The following is a 26,241-nucleotide window of genomic DNA, read 5'->3' on the forward strand; positions in this document are numbered from 1 at the left end:
TGGGAACGTCCCAGCGAGTCAAAGCGCGGATACAAACACCCAGCTCCAGATTGGGAGGGTTGGGAGTCAGACCCCATTCCCTGCTCCATTACCCCACCCATGTATCTCTGCTGACTGCTGGGGAGTGAGATCCCCAAACTGCCTAGGATTGGCCCCCAGGTCAGATTTCCAAGAGTTTAGCTCACCTTGCAGCCCAGAGAAAGTTGCATCAATTTAACTAATTAACACTAATGATCTCTTTTAGGCCTGGGGTACACTGGAAAGCAATAGCAGCATAGGCATGTGGGTCAGGGCCCGGAGTGTGGAAATACTGCACCCCTGAATGACTTTGCTATGCTGCATTAACCCCTTGTGTAGATGCAACTATGGCAATGAAAGGGGGCTTCTGGCGACTAGCTAACTTCATTCAGCAACCTGGTGTTGCTACACCAACACCCCCTTCTGTTGTGGCTATGCAGGTATAATCTCTGTAGTGTAGACATACCCTTAATTAACTCAGGAGGAATCAAACTAAATTGTTATAATGCACTGTTAATCCAAAATCCAAGGAGGTTGCACTGATTAAACTAAATCAGTTATTAAGGGATTGTCTACTACAGTTAATATGCTACAGCTGTGCACTGTAATGCTCAGTGTAGACATTGCTATGCTGATGGGAAGTATTCTCCCGTCAGCACAGGTAATCCATCTCCCTGAGAGGTAGTATCTAGGCTGAAGGAAGAATTCTTTTGTTGATTTAGTTCTGTCTACATGGGGACTTGGATTGGCCTAACTATGCCGCTCGGGTGTGGATTTTTCACACACCTGACCGATGTAGTTAAACCAACCTACTTTTCTAGTGTAGATCAGCCCTAAGCAAGTTTAGATAAATATGTACAATTTTCTTGTGTAGACAAGGTCTGAGACACCTGCATGAACTGACCAGATTTTCAAAAATGCTCAGGGAGAACAATGAGAGCTACTAGGTGCAGAGCTCTTGAAAATCTGTCCCTTAATGTAAACCACAGAAAATATCTATATAGGAGCTGGAGAGGGAAATGCATTCCCTAGCTGGAAAGTTACTGAGGGCCTGCAGCCCTAACTGAGGCCTTGGCTACACTGGCGCTTTACAGTGCTGTAACTTTCTCGCTCAGGGGTGTGAAAAAACACCCCCCTGAGCTCAGCAAGCTACAGCGCTGTAAAGCGCCAGTGTAAACAGTGCCTCAGCGCTGGGAGCACAGCTCCCAGCACTGCAAACTAATCCCCACGGGGAGGTGGAGCACGTGCAGCGCTGGCGCTGTGACCACACTCACACTTCAAAGCGCTGCCGCGGCAGCGCTTTGGAGTTTCGAGTGTAGCCAAGCCCTAAACTCACTGGGAAGGGTAGAAGCTCCGCACCAAAGAAAATTAGGCCTTCAGTATTGTTATTAATAATAATTATTAATTTGTATTACAATAGTTCATAGGAGCTAATGGATCATGGTTCTATTGAGCTAAGCACTATACCAACACATGAAGAAAGATGGTCCCTGCCTGATGAGTTTACATGCTAAGTAATGTCTAAGTCAGGGGTCGGCAACCTTTCAGGAGTGGTGTGCCGAGTCTTCATTTATTCATTCTAATTTAAGGTTTCACATGCCAGTAATACATTTTAATGTTTTTAGAAAGTCTCTTTCTATAAGTCTATAATATATAACTAAACTATTGTTGTATGTAAAGTAAAGAAGGTTTTTAAAATGTTTAAAAAGCGTCATTTAAACATAAATTAAAATGCAGAGCCCCTGGTGGGCAGGACCCGGGCTGTGTGAGTGCCACTGAAAATCAGCTTATATGCCACTTTTGGCACACATGCCATAGGTTGCCTACTCTGGTCTGAGTGCTTAAAGCCAGTGAACAGATTGTTTGAGATAGATTCTCTAGGCTTCCCCTTATAGCAAATACCTGGCTTCTGTACATCTTTTCATGCCTTGTTTTAGCTGGAAGTAGGGTGACCAGACAGCAAGTGTGAAAAATTGGGACAGGAGGTGGGGGGTAATAGGAGCCTATATAAGAAAAAGACCCAAAAATTGGGACTGTCCCTATAAAATCAGGACATCTGCTCACCCTAGCTGGAAGATTTCTGCAGTATCAGTGGCACCATCTAAAACATTCTGTCCCTGCTTTGGCATTGGGTTGCATGAGGTTATCCAGAGCAAAGTATAATAGAGCTCAAACATCAGCCTTTTTTTAAACAAAATAACTATAAATAACCTGGGCTGGTAAATTATTTTTCTAGGTGATTATGTTGATAACAGGCAGAGAGAGCACAAAGTTAGTGTGGACATAGGAAATAAGTGGGGTTTAAAATGGTCTTAGAGAAGTGCTGTGTGTTTCATTGCCCAGTATTTGAATTTCATTAGTTTGTAGCAAATTTTAGGGCTTGTACCACTTGCTTAGATGCAGTTATATGACAAAACCTTAGGATGGGAACTGGGGGTGGAGAGGAAATGAAGCAGAATATAGGAACTGAGGGTATAGGAGCCTGGAGTGGAGAGGGGTGCGGTAGGTTTTAGGAGTATGGGGGGAAGGGCCTGGGGCAAGGCACGGGATTGGGGATGGGGCGGGGGCGGGTATGGATGGTCATGGGGAGATGGGGCATGGCTTGGGGGGGACGGGATTGAGGGATGGGGCCGAGTCTGGGCTCTCAGGTGTGGGAATCCTCCAGGCCAGCAGATGGCAGCAGGCTGCGGTTTCAGCTCCTACTCCGCGGCCCTTCGGGCCCTCTCCGCGAGCCGCCTGTCGCCGGGCAGGCAGAGCCGGGCTGCGGTGGCCCAGCCGCGGAGCGTGACTCAGCGCCTGCTCCTGTCCCGCGTGGGCAGCCGGGCGGGATGCGGCGGGGCTGGGCGGCCGCGTTCTGCTGGGCCCTGTGCTGGGCCCTGGCGCGGGGCTCCGAGGACATCGTGGTGGGGTGCGGGGGCTTCGTCAAGTCCGACGTGGAGATCAGCTACTCCCTGATCGAGGTGAGCGGCCCGGGTCCCCGCAGAGACCCCGCCTCCGGGGCGCCCCCTGGGGCTGGGGCCGTCCCTGTGCCCCGTGCTTCCCTGCGGGGGATTCCTCCGCCACAGCCCCGGTTCTCCTCAGTCCCTGGGTCCCTCTGCTCAGGCCCCGGCTCCGAGAGCGGCTGGCACGTGCCGTCCCTTTTGTCCCACAGGGGCAGCCGGGCCCCCCCCGGTTTGTGCGTGTCACGCTGGCGAGCCCGTATCTGATCTCGCCCAGAGTTGGAGGGTATCTGGTTCAGGCCCCTTGGTGGTTTGAATGGTGGATTTTATCTGCCCGTCCAGGTTTGTTTTTTTTTTACAAGGTCACCCATCGCTCCTGTGTGTCAGCGCCTTCCATGGGAAATAGTCCCCAAACTATCCCTCTCCCAAGTTAGTGTTAAGGTGTATTTTAAAATTGGAGGATGCTGATGTGTTTGAAAGGAGTGTTACTATTTTTTTTTAAACTGGTTTTGTTGTCTTTAAAACCCATGTGTTTCTGCTGTCTTTAAGGTCCATCTTATGTTGCAGAGGATTGTGGGGGTTTTAAATGCCCTTTTAAAGGGAGGCTGTCAACTTAAAAATCAAACTTTGCCTGAATGTTTTTGCCTACAAGAGTTAGCAAGATCTAATCTTATTTGAATTGGCAGACTACAGAGAGAATCTTTTTTCCATTTTGTGCATTTGACAGCTTTTTGTGTTTAGCAAGGTTCATTGTTTTTCCCAGACTAGCCAGTCACTTAATTTCCATTTTGTTTGTCAGTTTTGTATGGCAGTAGGAGAGGGAGAGAGAACAATTTAAAAAAACAAAAACAAAAAAACACCCTTAGGAAAATGTGATTGTAAAACCACAAAAGAGATTGCGTGAGCATTTGGGAATTTGTGTGAAACCACTTTAACTATTTTTTTATGTTGACTGGATTTCAAGTTGACAGTATTTCTTTAATGCATTTTGCTCTTAAGTTGCATTCTTTTAAAAACATTCATCCATGTTTTCCCAAGTTTGAGATTCACCTTTTTGTGTGATTCTTCTCCTTCTCTCCTACCCCACCCCCCATAAATTTCCCCTCTCTTATCCCCATGGAACTGTGTGATGATTTTGAAGTGCAAAATTCACTGGGAATTCCTCTTTCAGACTTCACTTACATGTGAGTTTTTCAGAGACAACTTTTAATCTTTTTCTCTTTCTTGTAGATAAAATTATATACAAAGCATGGGACTCTGAAATACCAAACAGATTGTGCCCCAAATAATGGCTACTTCATGATTCCGTTGTATGACAAGGTAAGAAGCCAAAGCTGTTGTGGTCTCTCTATCATGCAGTAACATAATGGGCTAATTTAATTTTCAGTCCTGTTTGTAGATGAAATGTCTTTTTAGAGTTTGGTGCAAAGTTACACTGGGAAAGCTGATGCTTACATTGGGGAAAAAAATGGAAATAGCTTCAAATGTTCTAATAAGAGCTTTTTTTTTTTTTTTTTTCCCAGAATTGGTTAATTAAATTATGCTCCTCATAACTTGGAGGCTTTCAGACTTCCAGTGCTTAGGCCCCAGTCCTACAATGAGCACTGCACAGGCGGATCCCTGAGTGCCTATGGTACCTTGTAGACTTCAGTGGGATTCTGCATGCAGCTCATGGCAGGACTGGGGCCTGGAAGTCCCTGTTGAGAGAGGCCTCTGACCTAGTTCCTGAATGGAGATACTCAAGTAGTCACAGGGATTTGAAAATAATGCTTTGGATGTTTTTAATGTGTTCTTATGTACAGTCTAAAACATTGAAACTCTGCACTGAATGTTTTTCTTTAAGCTGGATGATTCCATTTAAATAAACAGATCCTCATTATGCTCTTTTTCTAGGGGGATTTTGTTCTTAAGATTGAGCCGCCTCTTGGGTGGAGCTTTGGTGAGTATTCGATCTGTTGTATAAGTGGTGCAATTGTACGTGCAGCCATTCCATTGCCTCCTTTAGACTGGCTTTGATTTGTAGGCAGGAAAAAACAATTGTTTCAAATGAGATAAGCTCTAAATGTAGCTCTCTTTGAAAATTAGTTTGGTTTCATCCCAATCCTTATTGTGCACATAACAAAAACCACTAACTGGACAGTCTGGTCACCTGTATAGGCTATACTGCTTGAAGAGAGTGGGGGTTCTGGATGGAAATGAGAATGGTCAGCGGAATAGGGTATTTTTAAATTTGACTTTTTTGTGGTTTGCCTTTGCTAAGGGTTAGGCTGCTGGATTTATTAAAATTTGCACTGGTTGAAATGCGTGGACTGTATAGGCCTGACTTTCAGAAATGCTGTGAGTGCCCATCAGTTAACTGAAGTCAATAGGAGCTGTGGATGCTCTGTACCTTTGAAAATCAGACCGTGTCTGTTTTAAAGATGTCACCAATGTCCAGTGGTTGGGATAGGAGCTTCTTATTTGTATATAAATAAATTGTAATAGGGCAATTGTGAATGCATTGGTAGAAATAATGACCATTTTAGAGTATTGGTGGCATCTTGAATGTGTTCAGTGTGTCCTGAAACTCTTTTTTTAAAGCTTAACTGTAGAAAGCGGGAACTACAGAACAGCAACACATACTGTGTTTCTTTAGTTCTAGTTTATAAAGATGTTACTCTTCCTTCTTCTGGGAAGAAAAATTTCCCAGAAGACACCAAGATCTTCAATTTTATAGAATAAAGATGCATGGAGTTTTGGAGCTTGTAATAGAAGTTTGAATGAACTATGGGTAGGGGAAGGGGCTCATGAGGCTCTTACTATGGGCCATGCTTTGGGGTGGTTACTGCTATGGACTCCTTCAAATGTGGAAAATGGCTGCTGGAGTATTGGCACTCCAGTGAAACACTGAATTGTAGGTTGAAGAATGAACATAGAAACTAGCATTAAGGATTTTCAGTAAATAAACTAAGTTTTGTTTTCCTAATTAAATATCTTTCTATCTAAAATGAACTCCCAGACTAAATCACCAGCCACAAGACTTTCCCCTTTTACCACATTATCGGAAAAAGTGCATGTTGACTTTAACTGTATTTCATTGAAGAAACTTAAGTCGCTAGATGGGAGAGGGAAGAAGACCTACTAGCTTGACTCTAATGTGTCTGTGAGGTGGATATTTTCAAGGCAACTTTAAGTGGTTGACAATTGCAGGTCTTTATATTCCAGGACCTCTCTAATGAGAACATTTTATGACTTCATTATTCAGTCACTTGTTTCTGATTTTAAATGATTTGCTTTTTAAAGAGGCTTACAACATTTCAGTAAATGCAATCAAACACTAAAAATAGTGTACAAAATAATGAGGCGATTCTCTCATTTGCCTGGGGAAAGTAATTTTTTATAGGTGAGTTAAACATCAGTAGTCCCTTCATATGGTAAGGGTTGGCAAGCTGTTACTGTGCTTGGGCTAGTAAATTTCCATGATGATTCTGCAAAGCTGCAGTAAAATAGACCCTCTAATGTAGTTTGCAATTTCTTTTTTTTCCCCCAGAGCCAACTAATGTGGACATCCACGTGGATGGTGTTAATGACATTTGCACAAAAGGAGGCGATATTAACTTTGTGTTTACAGGGTTTTCTGTGACTGGAAAGGTTAGACTTCTTTTATGTTCTTTTGCCGCATCTCACTTTAACAATGCATGTCTATTTCTTAGGAGCAATATGCTGCTGCTTGGTAAGTTAGAGTAACTCCTCACTTAAAGTCATCCTGCTTAACTTTGTTTTGTAGTTATGTTGCTGATCACTTAGGGAACATGCTCGTTTAAAGTTGTGTGATGCTCCCTTCTAACATCGTTTGGCAGCTGCTTGCTTTGTGTACTGTTTGCAGGAAGGGCAGCCCGTTGCAGCTGGCTGGTGGGGGCTTGGAACCAGGGTGGACCCCTAATTTCCCTGTGCAGCAGCTGCCTGCAGTTCAGCTGTGTCCCTCCCCTCATTGCCATTTGCTACTCCTACCCTCTGCCTTGGAGCTACTCCCTGAGACTCCTGCTTGGTGGGGGCGGGAGGGAAGGAAGAGGGGGGCTAATGTCAAGGTGACCCCTCCCCCCTGCATCTGCACCCTGATTACCCCATCTTCCATAGAGCAGGGGGGACAGACCAGGATTTAGGATGGAGGGAGCTTGCAGCCTCTCAGCAAGCTGATCTAATTAACAAGGCAGTGTACTTAAGGGAAATGCGCATATCTCCCTTCATTCCTGCTGCCTTATGTAGAGAGAGAGAGAGAGAGTTAACCCTTGAGGGCGCAGCCAATTGCTAGTTCATCGTTTAGCAGTAAGGGAAATATGCCACCCTCTGACTCTTCCACCTCAACCCAAGTTTCACAATCATCATCACTGTGTACCAGTATTAAATTGTTTAAAACTTATACCGTGTGTGTGTGTGTGTGTGTATATAGTCTTCTGTCTGGTGAAAAAAAATTCCCTGGAACCTAACCCCCTCATTTACATGAATTTTTTGGGGAAATTGGATTCTCTTAACATTGGTTCACTTAAAGTCACATTTTTCAGGAACATAACTACAATGTTAAGTGAGGAGTTACTGTACTTTTTGTTCATCTTGACAGGTTCTCAGCAAAGGTCAAACCTTAGGTCCTGCAGGAGTCCAGGTTGTACTGAGAAATCCTGGTACTGAAGTAAACATGCAAGCTACTGTGACCCAAGCTGGAGGAAAGTGAGTTTTATGTGTGCAAGCGATTGATTGGTTGATTTATTAAGTTTATACTGTATTAGTAGATTTGGGAAGAAAATGTTTTAAATTATTTGGGATTATTGCTAATTTTTTTTATTTTGCTTAAATATTTTTTCTAATGTGTACCGCTATCTGTTTGTTCTATGAATATGCTGGAAATGCTGAGAAAAATAACACATTTCATATTGCACAGGTTTGCTTTTTTCAAAGTGCTTCCCGGAGAATATGAAATCTTTGCATCTCATCCTACCTGGACGTTGAAAGAGGTTAGTGCCCAGAAAGCATTGGTAAAAAGGAGGTGACTTTCTGTTTGTTGTGAGTGTATATTGATTAGTGCACTCTGTTTTAAGTAATTAGGAATGAACATGAGAGAAGATCTGAATCAGTGAAACAAGTTTAGATCAATGTTTTTTTGTAAATTTCAGTTGGGAGGTGGGAAACTGCCTTGTCAGGCTGGGCTTTAAAGGTACAGGGCTAGCAGGCTGAATGACTGTACATCATCAAAAATGCATGTGCAGAGCCTGCACCTTCCTGCTTGTATATGTAAACAGAAAGTTTGCAGTCCAGTCTTATGTTGAGATGGCCAGTGGGTGAACAGGCCTTAGGAGTAGTGACACTTACTTCCCATGGACTTCTGTCCATCCCAATCTCCTGTTAAAGCAACTTAATCGTAGTTTTTCAGCGGGGTCTTCTGTCTGACACATTGCTTGTTGCTGTGTTGAATCACCCTCACCCTGAATAATGATGCTGTGGATTATAAATCCTTTTTGAATATTATGTATGTAGTTGCATTGTTTAGCTGTCTTGCTTTGTTTAACGGTATAAAAGGCATCCTATTATTATTTTTGATTGAAATGTATTCGCTTCTACGTTTCAGGCGAACACAGTGGTGCGAGTGACCAATTCTAATGCCTATGCTGCTGGCCCTCTAGTCGTTGCTGGCTACAATGTTTCAGGCTCTGTGCGGAGTGATGGGGAACCCATGAAAGGAGTCATGTTTCTTCTTTTCTCCTCCTCAGTCACCAAAGAGGTATTGACAGATCAGACACATTTTATTAGTAATAAGGATGTAAATAGAGAACATTTTGAAGTTTGATAATGAATAATGGTGTTCCTTTAATTATTCTTTTACAAAAAGGCCCTGATTTTATGAACACGTCTGCTTGTGTTTAACTTTACTCACATGAGCTCAGTGAGATTAAGCGTATGTGTGAGCTCTAAGGTTGCAGTACATGTAAAACTACGTGTTCATGTTTACATCAGAGTCATACGATTTTTGTTGGGAGGGCGAGAAAGGGGATTTAATCCCCTACATTTTTTTAAAGTCATATTTGTCCGGTTACTTGTCCCTGCATGCTAACCTCTGGGTCACAAATCTTGGGTTTCTCCAGCAACGCACAAGCACCACAGGGGTCAGGGAAGAACTTCTGGCGGAGCATTGTGCAGCACTAGGGTTTTCATCTTCCTGTGAAGCATCAAACTCTGGCCTCAGTTGGAGGCAGCATACCACACCTGATGGACCTTGATCTCCTTTGGTATGGCAACTCCAGCCCCCACCTGCTGTAGCCCAGGACTAGGAAAATTACTGTTCTGGTTCAGAAAGCATTTGTTCTTAAGTGCTTATCACTCTTTGGAGGGGCGGTGGGAACCAAAACACACCTCTAGCCTAAAATATTAATCCTGTCCACAGGATTACAAATAGTACTGTACAAACATGCAGGGCAGCTGTTAGATGTTGAATTTATTGATTCTTGTGCCTTTAAACTTGCTACCATAACATTTCATGTGGTTTTCTCTGGTGTGTACAGACTTTCAAACTCTGCCCTTAAGGGCACACACAAGTCTTGTGTCACATCTAAACATTTGCTACCCACCTACCACCAAAAAAAAAAAAAATGTGCACAAGAACTCATGGGTGCAAATTTGAAGATTTAATTTTAGAGGCTGCTTTTGAAAATCTGTCCCTCTTTGTGAAGCATAGCTGTTTTTCTCCACTCAGGAGGAGATAGAACATATGGGAGAAAGAAGCAGGACCACCCAAGGGGGGGGGGCAAGAGAGGCAATTTGCCCCAGACCCCCACAAGGGTTTTTTGGGGCCCCTGGAGCAGGGACCTTCACTCGCTCTGGGGCCCCTGGAAAACTCTGCGGGTCCTGGCCCCTGGAGTTTCTTCTGCTCCCGGTCTTTGCCGGCGGGGGGTCCTTCTGCTCAGGGGCGGAAGGACCACCCGCTGGCGAATTACCACTGAAGTGGGACCCGCCGCCGAAGTGCAGCCGGGTCTTCAGTGGTAATTCGGAGGCGGGGGCTCTTCCATTCCAGGACCCACTGCCAAAGTGCCCCAATGACCCGCGGCGGGGCCTCGCCGCCGGCGAATTACCACCGAAGACCCGGCTGCACTTCGGCAACAGGTCCCGCTTCGGCAGTTATTCACCAGCGGGGGCTTCCCGCCGCAGGTCTTCGGGGCACTTCGGTGGCGGGTCCCGGAATGGAAGGACCCCACGCCGTTGAATTACCACCAAAGCAGGGCCCCCCGCCGCCGAAGACCCCAGGCCCCCGGAATCCTCTGGGCGGCCCTGGAAGGAAGTAATATTGCTTTTTATTTGCACAGGACATTATGGGCTGCAACATTTCTCCAGTTGATGGGTTCCAAGCAAGAGACGAGTCTCTTTCCTATCTGTGCAACGTTATATCAAAAGAGGATGGATCTTTCACCTTCCTGTCTTTACCGAGTGGGGAATACACTGTGGTAGGTAACTAGAAAGTTCATCCCTTCTTTGTATACTAGATTGCTGTTGGATTTCTTATTTTTTCTAAACCAGAATTCATAATTTTCTAGCTGCCAAAACAGCACTAATGGAAGCTTTCTGTATTGGATGAAATAGCTGGAAAACAGTTGTGCAGTGTAAAAAGTTGGGCGCTGAAGTAAGTTGGGGTGGAAGAACTGTGTGGTGTGGTTTCTGAGGCAGTGCTTATGAAGCAAATCAGGTTCTCATCTGGATAGCTCAGCCAGTCACAGACCTCCCCTGGGGCTTGTACTGGACTGGAAAGCTGCAGATAGCTGTTGCTGGATTGTATCCTTAAAGATCTCTTCTTTTGCCACCCTGCTTTAGTTCACTCACAATTCCTAATAAATATATCCACTCTCAGCCAGGGAGGAAAAGACCTTGTAAGTCTTCTAATTAGGTCTCATGCGAGGGCCTGGTATAGAATATTTTGGCATTGCAACCTGTAGAATGGTTGGAATGCACCATGCATCCATTCCCTTGGCTTTATCTAGTGACGTAGAGGCACCCGCAGCTATGATTGCACTAACATTGTACCTTCCTGTCAGTACATATAAGTGAGGCAGCTGCATCAGTGCATTTGATCCTCCCATTGAAATCCCAAAGCTGCCCACTGATCAGAGATTGTTCTGACCAGCATCTGTCATCTGGCAACCCTCTCCCCCTCGGCACAGATGGGTGAACTAAGCCCTGGTCTACACTACGAGTTTAGGTCGAATTTAGCAGTGTTAGATCGATTTAACCCTGCACCTGTCCACACAACGAAGCCATTTTTGTTGACTTAAAGGGCTCTTAAAATTGATTTCTGTACTCCTCCCCGATGAGGGGATTAGCGCTGAAATAAACATCGCTGGGTCGAATCTGGGGTAGTGTGGATGCAATTCGACGATGTTGGCCTCCAGGAGCTATCCCAGCGTGCTCCATTGTGACCGCTCTGGACAGCACTTTGAACTCAGAGGCACTAGCCAGGTACATAGGAAAAGCGGGAACTTTTGCATTTCATTTCCTGTTTGGCTAGCATGGCGAATGCAGCAGCACTCAGCAGCACAGGTAACCATGCAGTCCCCCCAGAATGTCTCTACGCTCCCCCTATCATCTCCATCCCTGAGGTTATTGCAGATTAGAAGGCGAAAAAATGCACTTGCTATGACATGTTTTCTGAACTCATGCAGTCCTCCCGCACTGCTGGGGCACAGTGTAATGCGTGGAGGCATTCAGTGGCAGAGGCCAGGAAAGAATTGCTGTGTTTATATAACGGCAAAAGTACCATGCCTTGCTAGGGATCCTGCCTGAGGCAGCTCACTATCTCACATGCACTCCGCACTGTGTCAGCCATGGATGGGGCCATGACCACTTTGTGAGCAGGAAGGCCATAGATATAGACATTTCATTAGGTAGCTTCTGTAGCTAGAGAAAACATTCCTGTGCTTTCGGCAAAGTCTGTGGCAAAAAAAGAGAAGCCCCGTAGTGTAGTGGTGATCACGTTCACCTAACATGCCAAAGCCCCGTAGTGTAGTGGTGATCACGTTCACCTAACACACAAAACATCCCCTGTTCAAAACCGGGCAGAAACAGGTCACTGTTCCTTTTTCTGACTCCCCTCCTGAATTTTTAGTCTTAGAATAGACCGTGCTGTGAAATTTTACTTTGAATTATATCAATTATGTGTTAAATAATATGGAAGCTCTCTCTCAGTTTTAGTCCCGGGTTCCTTACTCTTTCATCTGCTCTGATAAGTTAACATTTTTGTTAGGGGTGGGGGAAATTTCATGAAGCCTTTTATAGGGACTAAATGCTATCTAGGACTCTGAAATAATCTTAATGTGGCCCATAGCGTGCAATCCTTCGTTCTGGATTTGTCATTCCGCAAGTCGAACTGCTCCTTGCTACTGTCCAGGCTTCATGAGCCATGGGAGCAAGGGGCAGACGGGTTGGTGCGACCGCGCAGTGCTGACGGCTGGGAGAGCAGCCTGAGGCAGAAGCCTCCAGCTCGCATGATATTCCAGGCAGATGAAACTTAAAGAAGAGAATGACCTGGAGTCTCTGGCTCCCATTCGGTGCTCTAAGAGGAGGATAACCATGTCTGTCCAGGCACCCTTGATCGACCTCACCGAGGTCTGCCAGCTGAGTGGGACCCCGGCTGGCAGGAGCTGGAGGATGGAGCCCGCTGTCTGCTGGGGCTCTGTCCGTCCGCCCCACTCAGCCTACTGCCTGCCTGGGGTTCCATCATCCAGGCAGGCAGTGGACTGAGCAAGTGTGATGGACGGGACCCCGGAAAAAAGGCATGAAATGTTTGTCTGCCGTTGCTTTCATGGAAGAGGGGGATGGGGGGGACTGACAACATATACTCAGAACCACCCGCAACAAAGTTTTTGCCCCATCAGGCATTAGGAGGTTAACCCAGAATTCCAATGGGCAGCGGAGACTGTGGGAACTGTGGGATAGCTACCCATAGTGCACCGCTCTGTAAGTCGATGCTAGCCGCAGTCGCGCGGACGCACGCCGCCAACTTAATTAGCTTGGTGTGGACATACGCATAGACTGTATAAAATCAAATTCTAAAAAATCGACTTCTATAAAATTAACTTAATTTCATAGTGTAGACATACCGTAAGACATGAGCAGTCAAGTGACTTGGGCGAGGTATACAGGGAATCAGTGACAGAGTTGAAAAATAGGATGCAGAAGTCCTGGCTGTTTTCCTCCTTTCACCACTAGAAATTGTGTAAATCCATTCTTTGTATAAAACCTGGGAAATCTTCAGTGCCTATTTCATTGTTATTCACCAGATAACGTCTTGAAAATATGTAGGGCTGAGTACTAGGGTAAGACCCATCTTAACTTGAGAGTAAACAGTGAGGAAATGTATTTCCTCTTTACAGTGGCTGCTTGCTTTGTAGCTGGGTGTGTTAGCAGGAAACTGCAAGCAGTTGCAATGAGGCAATCTTCTGTGTGTGTGCTATAAATCCTCCTCTGCACTAGATGCCGGGACTGCTAGTGAAAATATTTTGGCTTGAATGCCAGCTTTTAAATGCCTAAAAAGAGAGTATAGCATTTATATAACCGTTTATATTTGCTGTTCTTGATTGTGTGGACAACACTTACTAATTCCCTGCTGTGTGTGTTTACGTGTGACTTTTACAATGGAGCTTGGGTTGCCTAATTTAATTTCTCCTTTATTATGCTTAAATGTAAGTCTGCTAGACCAGAACATTTCTGAAAGGTTAACTCGTTCCATTCCTCCATCCTTCTGAATTATTTTTCCAGCAAGTTTTCAACTCCATTTCAGTAAGGCAACCAAGGGGTGCCAGATTTGTGCAGCATCACTTTGTCTAATATGCCACATAGGACACAATGCCTTGGTTATACCACAGCTGCTTAGGACTCAAAGAAATGCATCTTCTTCCAGATACCATTCTACAGGGGAGAGAGAATTACCTTTGATGTTGCTCCATCTAGACTGGATTTCTTGGTAGAACATGACAGTCTGAAAGTCGAGGTAAGGGGTTAAATGCAGATATTTACAGAGAAAAGCTTCCCTGTAAATTTATACCTGTAACATCTGCATTTGTTTTAGTAGGAAACAGATTTGTTCCAACAGAGTTTTCTTCCTAATGATCAGTGTTAAGCAAATTCCTAATCCATGTTTGGGTATGAAGCAAACTATAGAGCATGTAAGCTGATAAGAGAGGAAGATCTGAACGCTGTGACATGGTGCTTTGACACTTGAGCCTGGTTTTAAAGCAAAATTGGGAAAATAGTCCTCCAGATCAGTGAACTTGTTCTCTCCTTGTTGCAAATGCATAGTAACCTTTTAAATTGGTTATGTGAGCTCCTCCGATTGTAAATTCTTTGGGCGGGGACTGTCATTTTGTTTAGTGTTTGTACAGAGTCTAGTGCAGTGGGTCCTGCTCATGATTTAGAGGCAATACAATAATACAAAGAATGAGCTGAAAGCTATCCTGCTTCTGCAGCTGTTGATATAAGGTGCTTTGATTTTGATTTTGATCTTGATCTGAATTTATGTAGCGAACACATCAGAGAGATTTAGTCCTAAAAGTGAAAAGAAATTTTTCTTTATAAATTTCCTGTGTTTAAAAACAATCTGTTCTATATGCCCTAACTGCAAGTGTACAGCCAAACACTGTTTAACATTTGTATCCAACATATAACAATTTTTTTTTCCTCCCCAACAGCCTGTTTTCCACGTAATGGGCTTCTCGGTCACAGGCAGGGTGTTGAATGGCCCTGAAGGAGAAGGTGTTGCTGATGCTACTGTGACACTGAATGACCAAATTAAAGGTGCACAGTAATCCTTGACCTATGGTGCTAAGGGAAAGTCTAAAGTAAGACTGAACTAGGGGAATAGAGCCTGAGATTGAACTAAAGACTAGAGGGCAATAAGACACTTTCATTGTGGTTTATTTGGCAAGTTTAAGGGATTTTCAGTCACTCGATTAATTTTCCATTTTCAGTCTGTTATGAGAACAACAGCGCTGTAATCGTATTGTTCTACTTTTCTAAAGCTTTGTCACAATTTCTCTTTCTAAAACTTGCCACATCAAGGACAGAGCTGTAAGAAACAGAAACAAAAGCTGTGTTAGTAAAAAACAACAACAACAAACCTTTAACTATATCTTGCCACACAATGCTCGCTAAAAGTAACCTGGAGCTTTGAAGGCCGTCTGAGAATTTTTTTCTTAACTCTGACAAGAAAATGCACTTTACACACCTTTTCCTCACTGTCCTGTCTTTTTGTTATAGTAAAGACAAAAGCTGACGGCTCTTTCCGCCTTGAAAACATAACAACAGGCACGTACACCATTCATGCACAGAAAGAGCACCTCTTCTTTGATACGATTACAGTGAAAATTGCACCGAACACACCTCAGCTGGCTGACATCATAGCAACAGGGTGAGTACAATGTTAAGGGTAGAAACGTGAATTGATTAAAAAACCAACCTTCAATAGACAGGTTTAGATTTTCAAAGTTTTGAGTGCATGATCTGTAGTACCAGAGGCATAGATACTACTTAGCATTGTGCTAACAATGAGCTGTTGTAGCCAAAGAGAAATGTGTTCAGTGTTTAGTTTTGGGAAACACTTAGCTTATTATGGGATGGTGTAGGTCAATTTAAAACATACATGTTGGGCAGTAACTGCATGGTAACTCCATTAATCAACTTTATTCTTATACATTAACTTGCATTAATACTACTGGATTCTCTTGTGGTAACTAAGAGGCATGCACTGCGCTGAACATCTCTCTCTCCAACTTAGTGATATTTCTTTTTTAATGGTGCTTGAATGCACATACTTTACGTGGGATCTGTGTATTCTGGCTAATGGATGGCAATCTCATTTGTAGATTCAGTGTGTGTGGTCAGATCTCGGTAACTCGCTTCCCTGACACAGTCAAACAGTTCAATAAATACAAGGTTATCATGATGCCACAAGACAAGGACAAAGCATCTTTGGTTACAACAGAGACTGACCCTCATGGAATATTTTGTTTTAAGGCAAAATTGGGCACATACAGCATCCAGGTAAGAGCAAGCTTCATTTTCTTCTTCTCCGGTGAAAAGCTGAGTAATTTTCTAGACACTCAAGAAAACTAATATTTTAATGTTTTACTTTGTGTTTAAGAATCCAAAAAGGTGTCTTCCCCAGTATTTTATCCCCTTTACACTGAGCAAAACAATGTTTGCTGTATTCTAATGGAGTTAAATTTCCTATGCTCCTTTCTGCTTACAGCTGGCAAAAATAGGAGACCAGGCTACACAGGATGAATGTTAAGTATCAGAGGGGTAGCCGTGTTAGTCTGGATCTGTAAAAGCAGCAAAGAATCCTGTGGTACCTTATAGACTAACGAACGTATGAAGGATGAGTGTTGTTTTTCATCTGTGTCTTTGGTTTGAAATCCTGTCTGCCGTTCCATCTTGTCCTATTATATTGCCGTGTGAGTAAGACGTGTCAGACAACTTGTTGCAGTCTGCCTGTTCCTGCTCTCTATGGCTTTGTCAGTGCTGGTGATGGTGTGCAGGGTATGTATAGCTACATGCAGCAGTGGAAGACTGGCAGCAGGGAGGCAGTGGGGAAAGGCTCCAGCAGCTCCCTGCTTTTACTTTGGCAGGGAAAGGCTTCAGCAGCGGGACGCTACACTGATAAAATAGCAGTATAGCTTTGAGAGGCACTGCTTGGGTGTGCAGAGAGCTGTGTAGAGTACATACCCTAAGGTTCTGACATGGCTTTATTTGCCTAAACAGTACCTCACTGTCTACACTGCTATTTATACCTGTACCGGGGGAGAGCAGTGTATGTATGCCGCACACTAGCATAAGTGTAGACATAGCCTAAGTGTCTGCTTGAGATACAAGGCGCAACTAAGGCTGACACACATGATGATCCCCTTCCAGCTGAGAGCTCAGGAACTTGCAGCTGTTTCCCACTGGAAAAGGATTAGGAAGCATGCTTTTAGGAGATGGTTGACGACTCGTAGATACAGGCTGCCCTGGCCCTCGCAGAGCTGACATTACCAAAGTGGTGGTTCCTATCAGTTGCCACTTGTGGGATTGGCAGGTCATCATGACTAAACTGTTGGGTGGCTTCCTGGTGCACAGGTTTCTCAGCAGCTTTTAGGAGGAAGCTAGACTGGATAGTGTAAGAAAGAGGAAGCTTCCCTCCATCCATTTTTCCCGGGGTGTGGCCTCCCTCTGTCACACCTGTGTCTCTGTAGAACTATATTTTTGCAGTAATGACCAGATAATCCTGAAAAGCAAATGCACTGAAGGGCAAGTTCTGTTTTCTCTAAGATATACAGTAAATTTCCAGCCACTAATCCCTGATAAATTGTGTGCAGTACAATTATTGTAGCATTTAAATAAAAGCTTCTGGTGATGTGGTGTACCCTGCAGGTAATCATTCCGGAGGCTGAAAGCAGAGCGGGACTTGCTTTGAAACCAAAAATGTTCCCTGTTACTGTTGCAGACAGGCCAGTGATGGATGTGACCTTTTCTCAGTTTCTAGCATCAGTTTCGGGGAAAATCTCCTGTTTGGGTAAGACTTGCCTTGGAAGTAAAAGCACGGGTGGTGACTTCTTAGTAGCGTACGTGGTCAGTGTGATGTCCCTGCACCTGAGCACAACGTGAGCGCTGTTATGATCAGTACTAGTTTCCAATCTGCAGGCAGGGCTAACCCAGGTAAATGCCGACTTCTTACTGTGTGGTGCCAGGGGGTGCTTTATGTTATGCAAAACGCTGACAGAGAGAGCCTCTGCTCTGAAGAGCTTACAGTCCAATAAGACTTCTTTTTGTTGGGGCCATTGGGGTGTCTTGCATTAGTAAAACTATGTATCTACTTAAGTGTGTGCAGGATCAGAGGCTCTTTGTGTGTCCTATACTGCACTAAACACACTTCCAGCACACACTACTTTATCTTTTACAGCTGTAACCCACCAGCTGATAGATAATAGGTCTTGATTGCAAGTGTGTATCTTTCCGGTGCAGGGATAGTGTATTTAATGTAAAGGCTGCCACAAGAACAAACTTCACAAATAGCTACTTGTGCACATGAGTGTTTGTAGGCTCAAGGCCTAAACCACCAACAAGCATACTCACAGAGTACACTTGTTTGACTATGTCCCTGTTCCTCCCAGCGGGTTCCGCAAGCTGCACATAGTGTCCTGAGGTTCCCCTTGTCCCCCCCACCCTCACCCCCAACTGTCTGCCAACTCCAGCAGAAAGGACTGGGGTCAGAATTCTGTGGAATTAGTCATAGTTGCACCTAAATTGTTCCCCATGCACCTTCTCCAGGGACTGAGCATTCTCTCTCGGCAGTGTTTCTAGGCCCTGCAACTTATGTATAGAGGATTAACCCAGGAGTCTAATCTGGGCCTCTGGTTGTCAGCTCCCAGTAGATCACCAGCTGGTCTCCAAGAATATATTGTGGTTTAATGAACTAAAACTCGCTAAAAAAATACAGCAAAGCTCTGGTAAATGAGCGCCTAAGAAATAATCCCCTTAAAAGATTAATTTCCTGTAGTCATAGAGCTCAGGATGTGAAAGACGGGATTGGTTTGCAAACTAGAAGTCATTGTAATTCCTTTGTCTGTCTCGCTTGTTTTTACAGACTCCTGTGGTGATCTGACGGTGGCTCTGCAGTCCGTGAGCCGCCAGGGAGAGAAGCGCCACCTCCAGCTTTCAGCAAAGATGGACTCTGTGGCTTTCACGTTTGAGAATGTGCTACCTGGCAAATATAAAAGTAGGGATTAGAGAGAATTTCTCAATATGCTAGTTCAGTAACTAAATTTGTAACTGTAATCTGCTTCCTTTCCTTAAACTGGCTGTAGTCCTGCTGTACTCCAGTACTTGCCTCACAAGTTGGATACACGATGTTTGAGAGTAGTTGGAAAATATTACAAATGAATATCCTCAACTTTTCTTGCCCTTTGTATCCAGCCCTGAAATCAATCTACAATCAAAGACCCATAGGCTCTGGGAAATTATACCTGCAGGCCTGGATCTTTAGCTGGTGTAAATCAAAGGGCCATTTACGTATAAGTAGTTATGCCAAAACTGATAGCATTGATCAGGCACTAATTCTTCTACCTGTCATTCTCCCAACTCCTATAGTAATTGAGTGACTACCATTAACAGTGTTTTAGAAACCCTTACCAGGCCACTGTAAAGTGTTCGCTCCCTGAGATTTCCCTCTTAAACCTGGCAGCAAAACGTAGTCTTATAAGGAGAGATTTTCAAAGGATCGCAACTCCTCTAGGCACCTTTCAAAGTGTCACACCCACAATGAGATCAGGAAATGGGAACAGCTTGAAGGTTTTGCTGTTCAGCTTTTCAGTTGCAAAATGCGCTTGGATTAGCAGTGATGCTGCATGGCTACGTGATGTTGGTTAGGCCTCCCCAAACCTGTTGCCACGTCTGTATTCAATGGGTTTTAAATTGTTGAGTAGCTGGGATGGGCAAGTGTTTGTTGGGGAGCAATCAGAGTCATATGAGACATCCATGCAACAAGGAAAACTTTTGTTCCCACCATTATAAGTCACAGCGTTTCTCTGTGCTGCATGTTTTCTAGTAAGCATTGTACATGAAGACTGGTGCTGGAAGAATAAGTCTTTGGAGCTGGAAGTTCTGGAGGAAGATGTGTCTGGAATAGAATTCAGGCAGACTGGGTATATGCTGAGGTGTTCTCTTTCCCATGCAATTACACTGGTATGTACGTGACATGTTCTCATGTTTTCTTACAAGCACAGTTTAACACAGTCCGACGTGTACACAGTTTGGAATCTCTGCAGTTATCCTCCTGGTTGAAAGCTCTGCCCAACACATTTCAGAGGTGATAGAGTATTACGTAGACTTGTGTGAGGATCACTGTGGAAAATGGGAGCTCCTTGCTCTTTGCAAATGCAGCAGCTCAGGTCTGCATGAACCCATTCTCTTTTGATCACCCATCTGCAAGCACACTATTAGAGAGCCTGGGTTTGCAATGGAGAGTGAACTGATCAAGGCTTTTGCAAAGTGAGTGGTAAAGTTTTCCCAAAGTACACCATGGTCCTATGGCTAGAGCAGCCACATTTTGGGGAGTGCTAGGAACTCTGGGATATGGTTACTTTGACTCAGGTTTGTGCACTTGAGTGGATGCCAGATCCCTAGGTTTGAGCATGAGTTAGAAAAGGCTTAACGTAGGGTTAAAATACAAAGTAGGCGATGCTCAAATCCAGGGTTCCCTAACCATGGGTCCCCTGACTTGAGTCCCACTAACCTTGGGTTTACTTTGTAGTGTAGACATACCCATAGTTGCAGCACGGGAATGGGAATCAGGAGATCTGAGTTCTGTTCCCAGCTATACTACTGATGTCATATGTGACAATCACAAACGATCTCTCTGCCTGCCACTGCCCCTCTCTCCTGGATTGTAAAATAAGGACAATATTTAATTCACAAGAGTATTTAGGCTTAGAGCTCTTTGAGATTTGCCTCACAACATTTGTAAAGGGCTTTAGAGATCTTTGGTTGGAAACTGCTATAGAAGTGCTGTAATTAGTATTTGCCATGTAAATACTGTTTGTTGGTACCTGCTGATAATCTTTTGTATTGGGGTCCCTCATTCAGGAATTTTACCAGGATGGAAATGGACCAGAGAATGTCGGTGTTTATAACCTGTCCAAAGGAGTTAACCGATTCTGTCTTTCAAAGCCAGGTAGCTTCTTTATAATGTTGATTTAAAACATTGCTGGAAGTTTAATATTTTTTAAAGTAACTGATCTTCTGGGGTCCCTTAAATCTCTGAATGGTGTTTACTAGTCCTGTTCATATAGAAATACCTTGTAAGGCTTATGCAGTCTCTCATACTATTTAGTTCTTCTGTAAGGGGTAGTGTATTCCTCACAAACTAATTGAGGTAAGAAACTTTCATTGAATTGGATCAAAGGCACTGATCTTTGGCCGTTTAAATTTAGCAGGCTAAAGGTTCATATATTTTGATCATAACTGGGCTTTTCCTTTCTAGATGTGACATCACAAATCCCATAGGTCTGATTGCAGTCCAGGGTTCCTTCTGGAATAGGTTTGAAATAGAAGATAACAAAGATTTTTCAAAGCAGAAGAAGGAACTTCAGGAAGTTTGGTTTAAAACTTATCTGTGCTGAATGCCTCTGATAGCCTGCTGAGTAGGAAAATCAACACACAACTCTGGGTTTAACTCAGTGTTAGGCCTTGATCTTCAGTTGATTGTTAAAGTCAGTTGTCTTATTGATACTGCAGTGGTTAGTAACCAGTTGGAGACTGGTCACCTTAATGGGTTACAAGTAACCCTGTTCAGTTTGTGTCCACACAAGTATCACAACAGACTATGCATGTCCCCACCTGCCCTGCTGCCTAATTTTGTTTGTATCAGTGTGGTCTGGGAAAATCTGGGGACTAGCCCATAGTGCCTCTCTATTATTCTCTCCGGTATTCAAGTGAGGTAAAACAACTTGTTAGTGCCCACAGAAGGGGTTGCACTGATTTTAATTAAACTGCTTTAAATGGCGCAAATTTTGGCCATATTCTGTCTTTAGAATTCTGCTGAATGTTAACACAGAAAACTTCAATCTTTTCGGTGCTTCTGTCTTTGACTCTTCAGGTGTGTATGAAGTGACCCCACGTTCCTGTCACCAGTTTGAGCACAAGTACTACATTTATGACACGTAAGAACAAACGTTACCCAATGTATTTGACATGTATCTTCCGTAATACCCTTTCAAGATGCTTTCCTCACCTGAGACTTTCATCAAATCAAGCTTAAAATATTGACAGTGAGCCATTCTAACCAGTAGAGGGAGTCCTTATCACAACGTTAGAAAGAGGAGAGAGACTTTCATGTTCATTAGATATGGCCAAAAACTTCTCATCCATATTTTAAAAATAGCAAGCTTTCAAAATGCGTTTGTCATTTTAAATTGATATTTTTGACAGCTTTGTTTCTCTGAATAATGATTTTCTTTCTTTGTAGCAAACATCAAAATGGCTTTTTACATAGACCATCGATCACTTGTCAGGATTGGCATGCAAAAGACTTGTAACAAAGTGCACAAAGATGAATTGCACTGTGTAACTACCCACAGTGTTGTGTCTAAATTCCAGCCCTGGTAGTTACATTCTACCTGCCTTGCTTTTGCCTGCTGTCTTTATTGAATAAAGTATTCCCCTTAAACTGCTGTTGTGCAGTGGTGAGCTACCTGAGCTGGTTGTGCCTGGGTTGGTGGGTGGAGTAGTCTCACTCTTGTATGCCACTCGCACCCAGAGATACTAACCAAGAGTGACACTCCATTGTGCGAATGCATAGCGGGAGACCTTGGTCCCAAGAGCATACAGTTGAAATAGACAAGACGGGCAAAGATTGGGAGGAGGAGCAGAGGCCCAGAGTAAGGCAGTGACTTGTCCAAGGGTATAGAACAGATCAGTGACAGCCCTATGAATAGACTTCCAGTGCAGTGTCCTATTAGCTAGCCCACACTGCCTTCCCCATATAACATGTATTTCCAAGTTTGTAAAGTGCATGGGACTCTTGGGGGCAAATTCAGCTAAATGAGATGCTTTTGTTTCAATTTTTTTAAAAGGAGATACTTAGTTCACCTCTTTGCTGCTCTGATTTTCAGATCTTCTCCCAGTATCCTGACACTCACTGCAGTTCGACACCATGTCCTGGGAACAATAACAACAGATAAACTGATGGAGGTGACTGTTACGATTAAGTAAGAACAAAGAAATCTTGTGGTTAAAAAAAAAAAAAAAAAAGACATTATTGCATAAAGCTTTATTCAGTTTTTTAATACTGCAGTCTATAGCACAGCTGTATGACTGCTTCTTGAGAGATCCCACTTTTAGCCACAGCATTCTTTGAGTGGCAGGTCATGCTGTGTGCTTGGGACTCTCTATGGATGTATAAGGGTTTCTTGATGATTGTTTTGAACGTTGTCTCCTGATTCCCATTTAGCCCTTTTATACTTATTTGTACCAGGGTTAAAAAAACAAACAACCCCGGATTATGGTTTTCCAAGAATTCATATTTTTTTAGTGACTTGCCCCTTAGCTGGAATCTAAAAGGGGAATCGACATATTAGCCTGTTCTGAATTCTCTAATCCTGGGATCTGTTTTTTCTTTTAGTACTTAAAAGAGAGAGTCTTCTGTTTTAGAGGCCTGTTACTGATGTAAAGAAGCTATAAAAAGAGAACCATGCAGAGTGATTACACACTAATGTGCCCGTTTATGTTCAGCTAAACACACAGCGCACAAGGGGGCACTGATTTGTGAGCACTGTAGTTGTTGGAGGTGCCATATCTGTCTGGATGAGGCTGATGATGATCAGAGCTTTACTAGAGCTTTGCTCATATTCACATTTTCTAGTTTGGGCTTTTTTACGGTATGGAAATCATCTTAAAAGAGAGTGCTTTTCCCTGCAGCGCCCCACCTCTCTTAGCATAACAAACCTGTGGCAGCTACAGCAACTACTAACTTGGAAAAGTAACAACAATGAATTGTTAGCTTTATTAAATACAGTTCTTAGCAGCCACAAACAAGGAGATACAATACCATGCAACCAACCAGCTCTCCACAGACCACCAGCAAGTGCTCTGCAGACTACTGCTGGTCCACAGAACACATCTGCTCTAGTCTGTTTCAAGCTTTCTAGAGAAAGTGCCTTTTATGAAACGAAGGAAAACATGTCCCAGATCTTAAGGGACAGTTCTTATGTTAAAAACCATCTATTTGTTTTTAAAATTCCTACTTCCAAGGATCTGAAGCATGAGCAAGACTATTATAATGGAACTAAATGTAAAAGAAGGAATTGACTTTTCACAGTTATGATTAGCTTTTTCCTATGTACATTTTCTTCATCTTGGAAAATAAAAGTAGACTTGCGAGGTCAGCTTTCAGTTCTAGCTCATTTTCCCCAAGAGAATGATCATATATATGTGTATAGTCCTAATACACCACCATATGCACCTAGAATGCTGTATAAATGTTAATGCTACAGTATTTGGGATTCAGGTGCTGCAGGGAAATGTTTTGTTGTTTCAATATATAGTGCACGTATATATTGTCTAAATTGAAATGTTTCTATTGATCTGAATTTCTGTCAAGTTTGTTTTCACAACTTGAACTGGGGTCTAAACCTCACTTGAGACATTTTGTTTGTTTATGAAGACTGGTGACTTGAAGTTATTGTCCTTCAGCATCAGCACTTGGTCCCCTTGATTTTATTTTTGTAGCTGTTTTGGCCATGCACACTTTGCACCTCTAAGCAGGGCTCTCGCTGAGGTCTTTAAAGTTTCAGAGCACTGGCAAATGAAATATGAGCTCTCACGGGCTTGCATTTGTTTTGTGTAACTGAGCTGCTGTGGTCAAGTAGCTTCAAAATGTGAAGCTTTAATATTTCCGCATTCTAGAGTAAACCAGGCAATTTTCCTCTGGGCTAAGTTGATGGTAGGCTTTCTGTGTCTTCTGTGAACATGCGTTTCTGGGACTAGATGGCTGGTATGCGGGAGGGAAGTTGGTTCTGCTTTTGAAGTTGCTTTAGTTTTGTTTGCACTTGGAATAGGTAGTGGCATGAGAGGAGGATGGATAAAGAAAATGAGGAAACCAGAGAGATTTGAGCAATATGGAACAAGGAGAGAGGCTTGTGTCATTGCAGACGTAATGAGCACGTAGCCTCAGTTCCAAAGAGACTGTTTCGTTTTCTCATTTCCACTTTCAGGTCTTCAATTGACAGTGAACCTGCCTTAGTTCTAGGACCCCTGAAGTCACTGCAAGAGTTGCGCAGAGAGCAACAGCTGGCAGAAATTGAGGCTCGCAGACAGGAGAGGGAAAAGAAGAGTCAGGAAGAGGAAGGAACAAAGCCACCAGTACAAGAAATGGTGGAAGAACTTCAAGGGCCATTCTCATATGAATTTTCATATTGGGCAAGGTACTATGGCACACAGATACGCAGCACCATTTTCTTGGTGCTGTTGTCTAATGTTATCCAACTTGCATCATCCCACACTGCGTGTGCACCACTGTCATCTGGGTGGAATGTGTCCAAGCTACTTTAGTGCCTGTGGTAATGTTCTGTGGCTGCAGCCTAAAAAGGCAATTGTACTACATAGTGTCAGTGTTTGTTTAATAGCTTACTGATAGTTGATTTTTTTAAAGTCTCTTTATGGGCATTATAATCACTAGGCAGTGTTATGAGAGCTGCTAATCTTGGTCTTGTTTGAGTTATCTAGGTCTGGAGAGAAAATCACTGTGACACCTTCATCAAAAGAGCTGCTTTTCTACCCACCCTCCGTGGAAACAATTGTCAGTGGAGGTAAATATGTGTAAGATAGTAAACGTACAGTGTAAAGCCAAGTCACATTCCCACAGATCAATTCATAAAGTGTTCTTCTAGGGTTGTTCTGGCATTATGTAGACCCTTTCAATTGCAGCACAGTTTCTGTGTGGCCTAATTTCACTTATTAAACATTGAAAATGTAGTGTTTGAGCTGCAGGATAATAAAGAGAGATGTTTCCCTCAGGAGTCCTTGTTCATACCCAGCAGGCACTATAACAATATCAATAACGATAAATTGAAATTTTTTTGTGCAAGACGTGTTGTAAGGTAGGGTTACTAAAGCTATAGCTGAATGGTCAAGTCTTTTCTTTCATTATACAGGTGAAGAGAGTACATCTATGGTGGAACAGACTTGAGCTTTTGATTGTGATTAGCTCTATCAATTAGCTATTGGGATAGATTTCTATTTTTGTATTTTTTTGTTCATCTTACAGTTCATCTGGCAAATCTAGATTTCTGTTTCCAGAGATTTTTTTGTAACGAAGTAATAAAAAATAGTCCGCATGAAACAAATTAGTTTATAATATCTTTGCCATCTACGGATAGTTTGCAGTACAGTTACAAATTCTTTGCCTATGCCCAATATTCCATTGGTTCTTAGGTAAATGCCTTCTGATATTTGATACCTCCAAGAAAGTGTTGGACTGCTTGTGTGTCTCATACACATTTGAATATTGTCCCAGGCTGTATTGTTTTTGATTCTTGCACACAAATGGTTTTATGCTTTTTTTTTTTTTTTTCCTTCCCTTCCCCCCCCCCCGGGTAATGTCATTAATGTGGCACAAGGTGTCTCCCTCCCTCACGCTGCCTCCTCCCTCGTCCCCCTCCCCCCGCCCCAGCTTTGAAATACTAAAGTCAGTTGTGGATGTATTATGGCCTTTTGATTCCTCTCCAAGCATGTATAATACACA

The 26,241-nt window shown here is 43.3% G+C and overlaps 1 protein-coding gene across 2 annotated transcripts in view; it reads left to right on the forward strand.

Annotated features, from left to right (window-relative positions):
* The first annotated feature begins 2,825 nt into the window (after positions 1 to 2,825).
* LOC115658215 (nodal modulator 3) overlaps positions 2,826 to 26,241 on the forward strand; it is a 34,521-nt gene continuing 11,105 nt past the window's right edge. Inside the window, exons 1-20 of one of the 2 annotated variants that reach the window (XM_030576719.1) lie at positions 2,826 to 2,978; positions 4,188 to 4,277; positions 4,851 to 4,896; positions 6,487 to 6,587; positions 7,555 to 7,661; positions 7,873 to 7,945; positions 8,557 to 8,709; positions 10,286 to 10,423; positions 13,870 to 13,959; positions 14,657 to 14,762; positions 15,225 to 15,375; positions 15,830 to 16,007; positions 17,376 to 17,517; positions 18,589 to 18,720; positions 19,549 to 19,685; positions 20,586 to 20,673; positions 21,598 to 21,661; positions 22,613 to 22,708; positions 24,713 to 24,922; positions 25,224 to 25,306. In XM_030576719.1, coding sequence (XP_030432579.1) covers positions 2,847 to 2,978; positions 4,188 to 4,277; positions 4,851 to 4,896; positions 6,487 to 6,587; positions 7,555 to 7,661; positions 7,873 to 7,945; positions 8,557 to 8,709; positions 10,286 to 10,423; positions 13,870 to 13,959; positions 14,657 to 14,762; positions 15,225 to 15,375; positions 15,830 to 16,007; positions 17,376 to 17,517; positions 18,589 to 18,720; positions 19,549 to 19,685; positions 20,586 to 20,673; positions 21,598 to 21,661; positions 22,613 to 22,708; positions 24,713 to 24,922; positions 25,224 to 25,306 — 2,317 coding nt within the window. In that variant the 5' untranslated portion in view covers positions 2,826 to 2,846. The other variant, XM_030576721.1, reaches the window with a different exon arrangement.

Source organism: Gopherus evgoodei, chromosome 10 (genome assembly GCF_007399415.2).
Source record: "Gopherus evgoodei ecotype Sinaloan lineage chromosome 10, rGopEvg1_v1.p, whole genome shotgun sequence".
NCBI lineage: Eukaryota > Metazoa > Chordata > Testudines > Testudinidae > Gopherus > Gopherus evgoodei.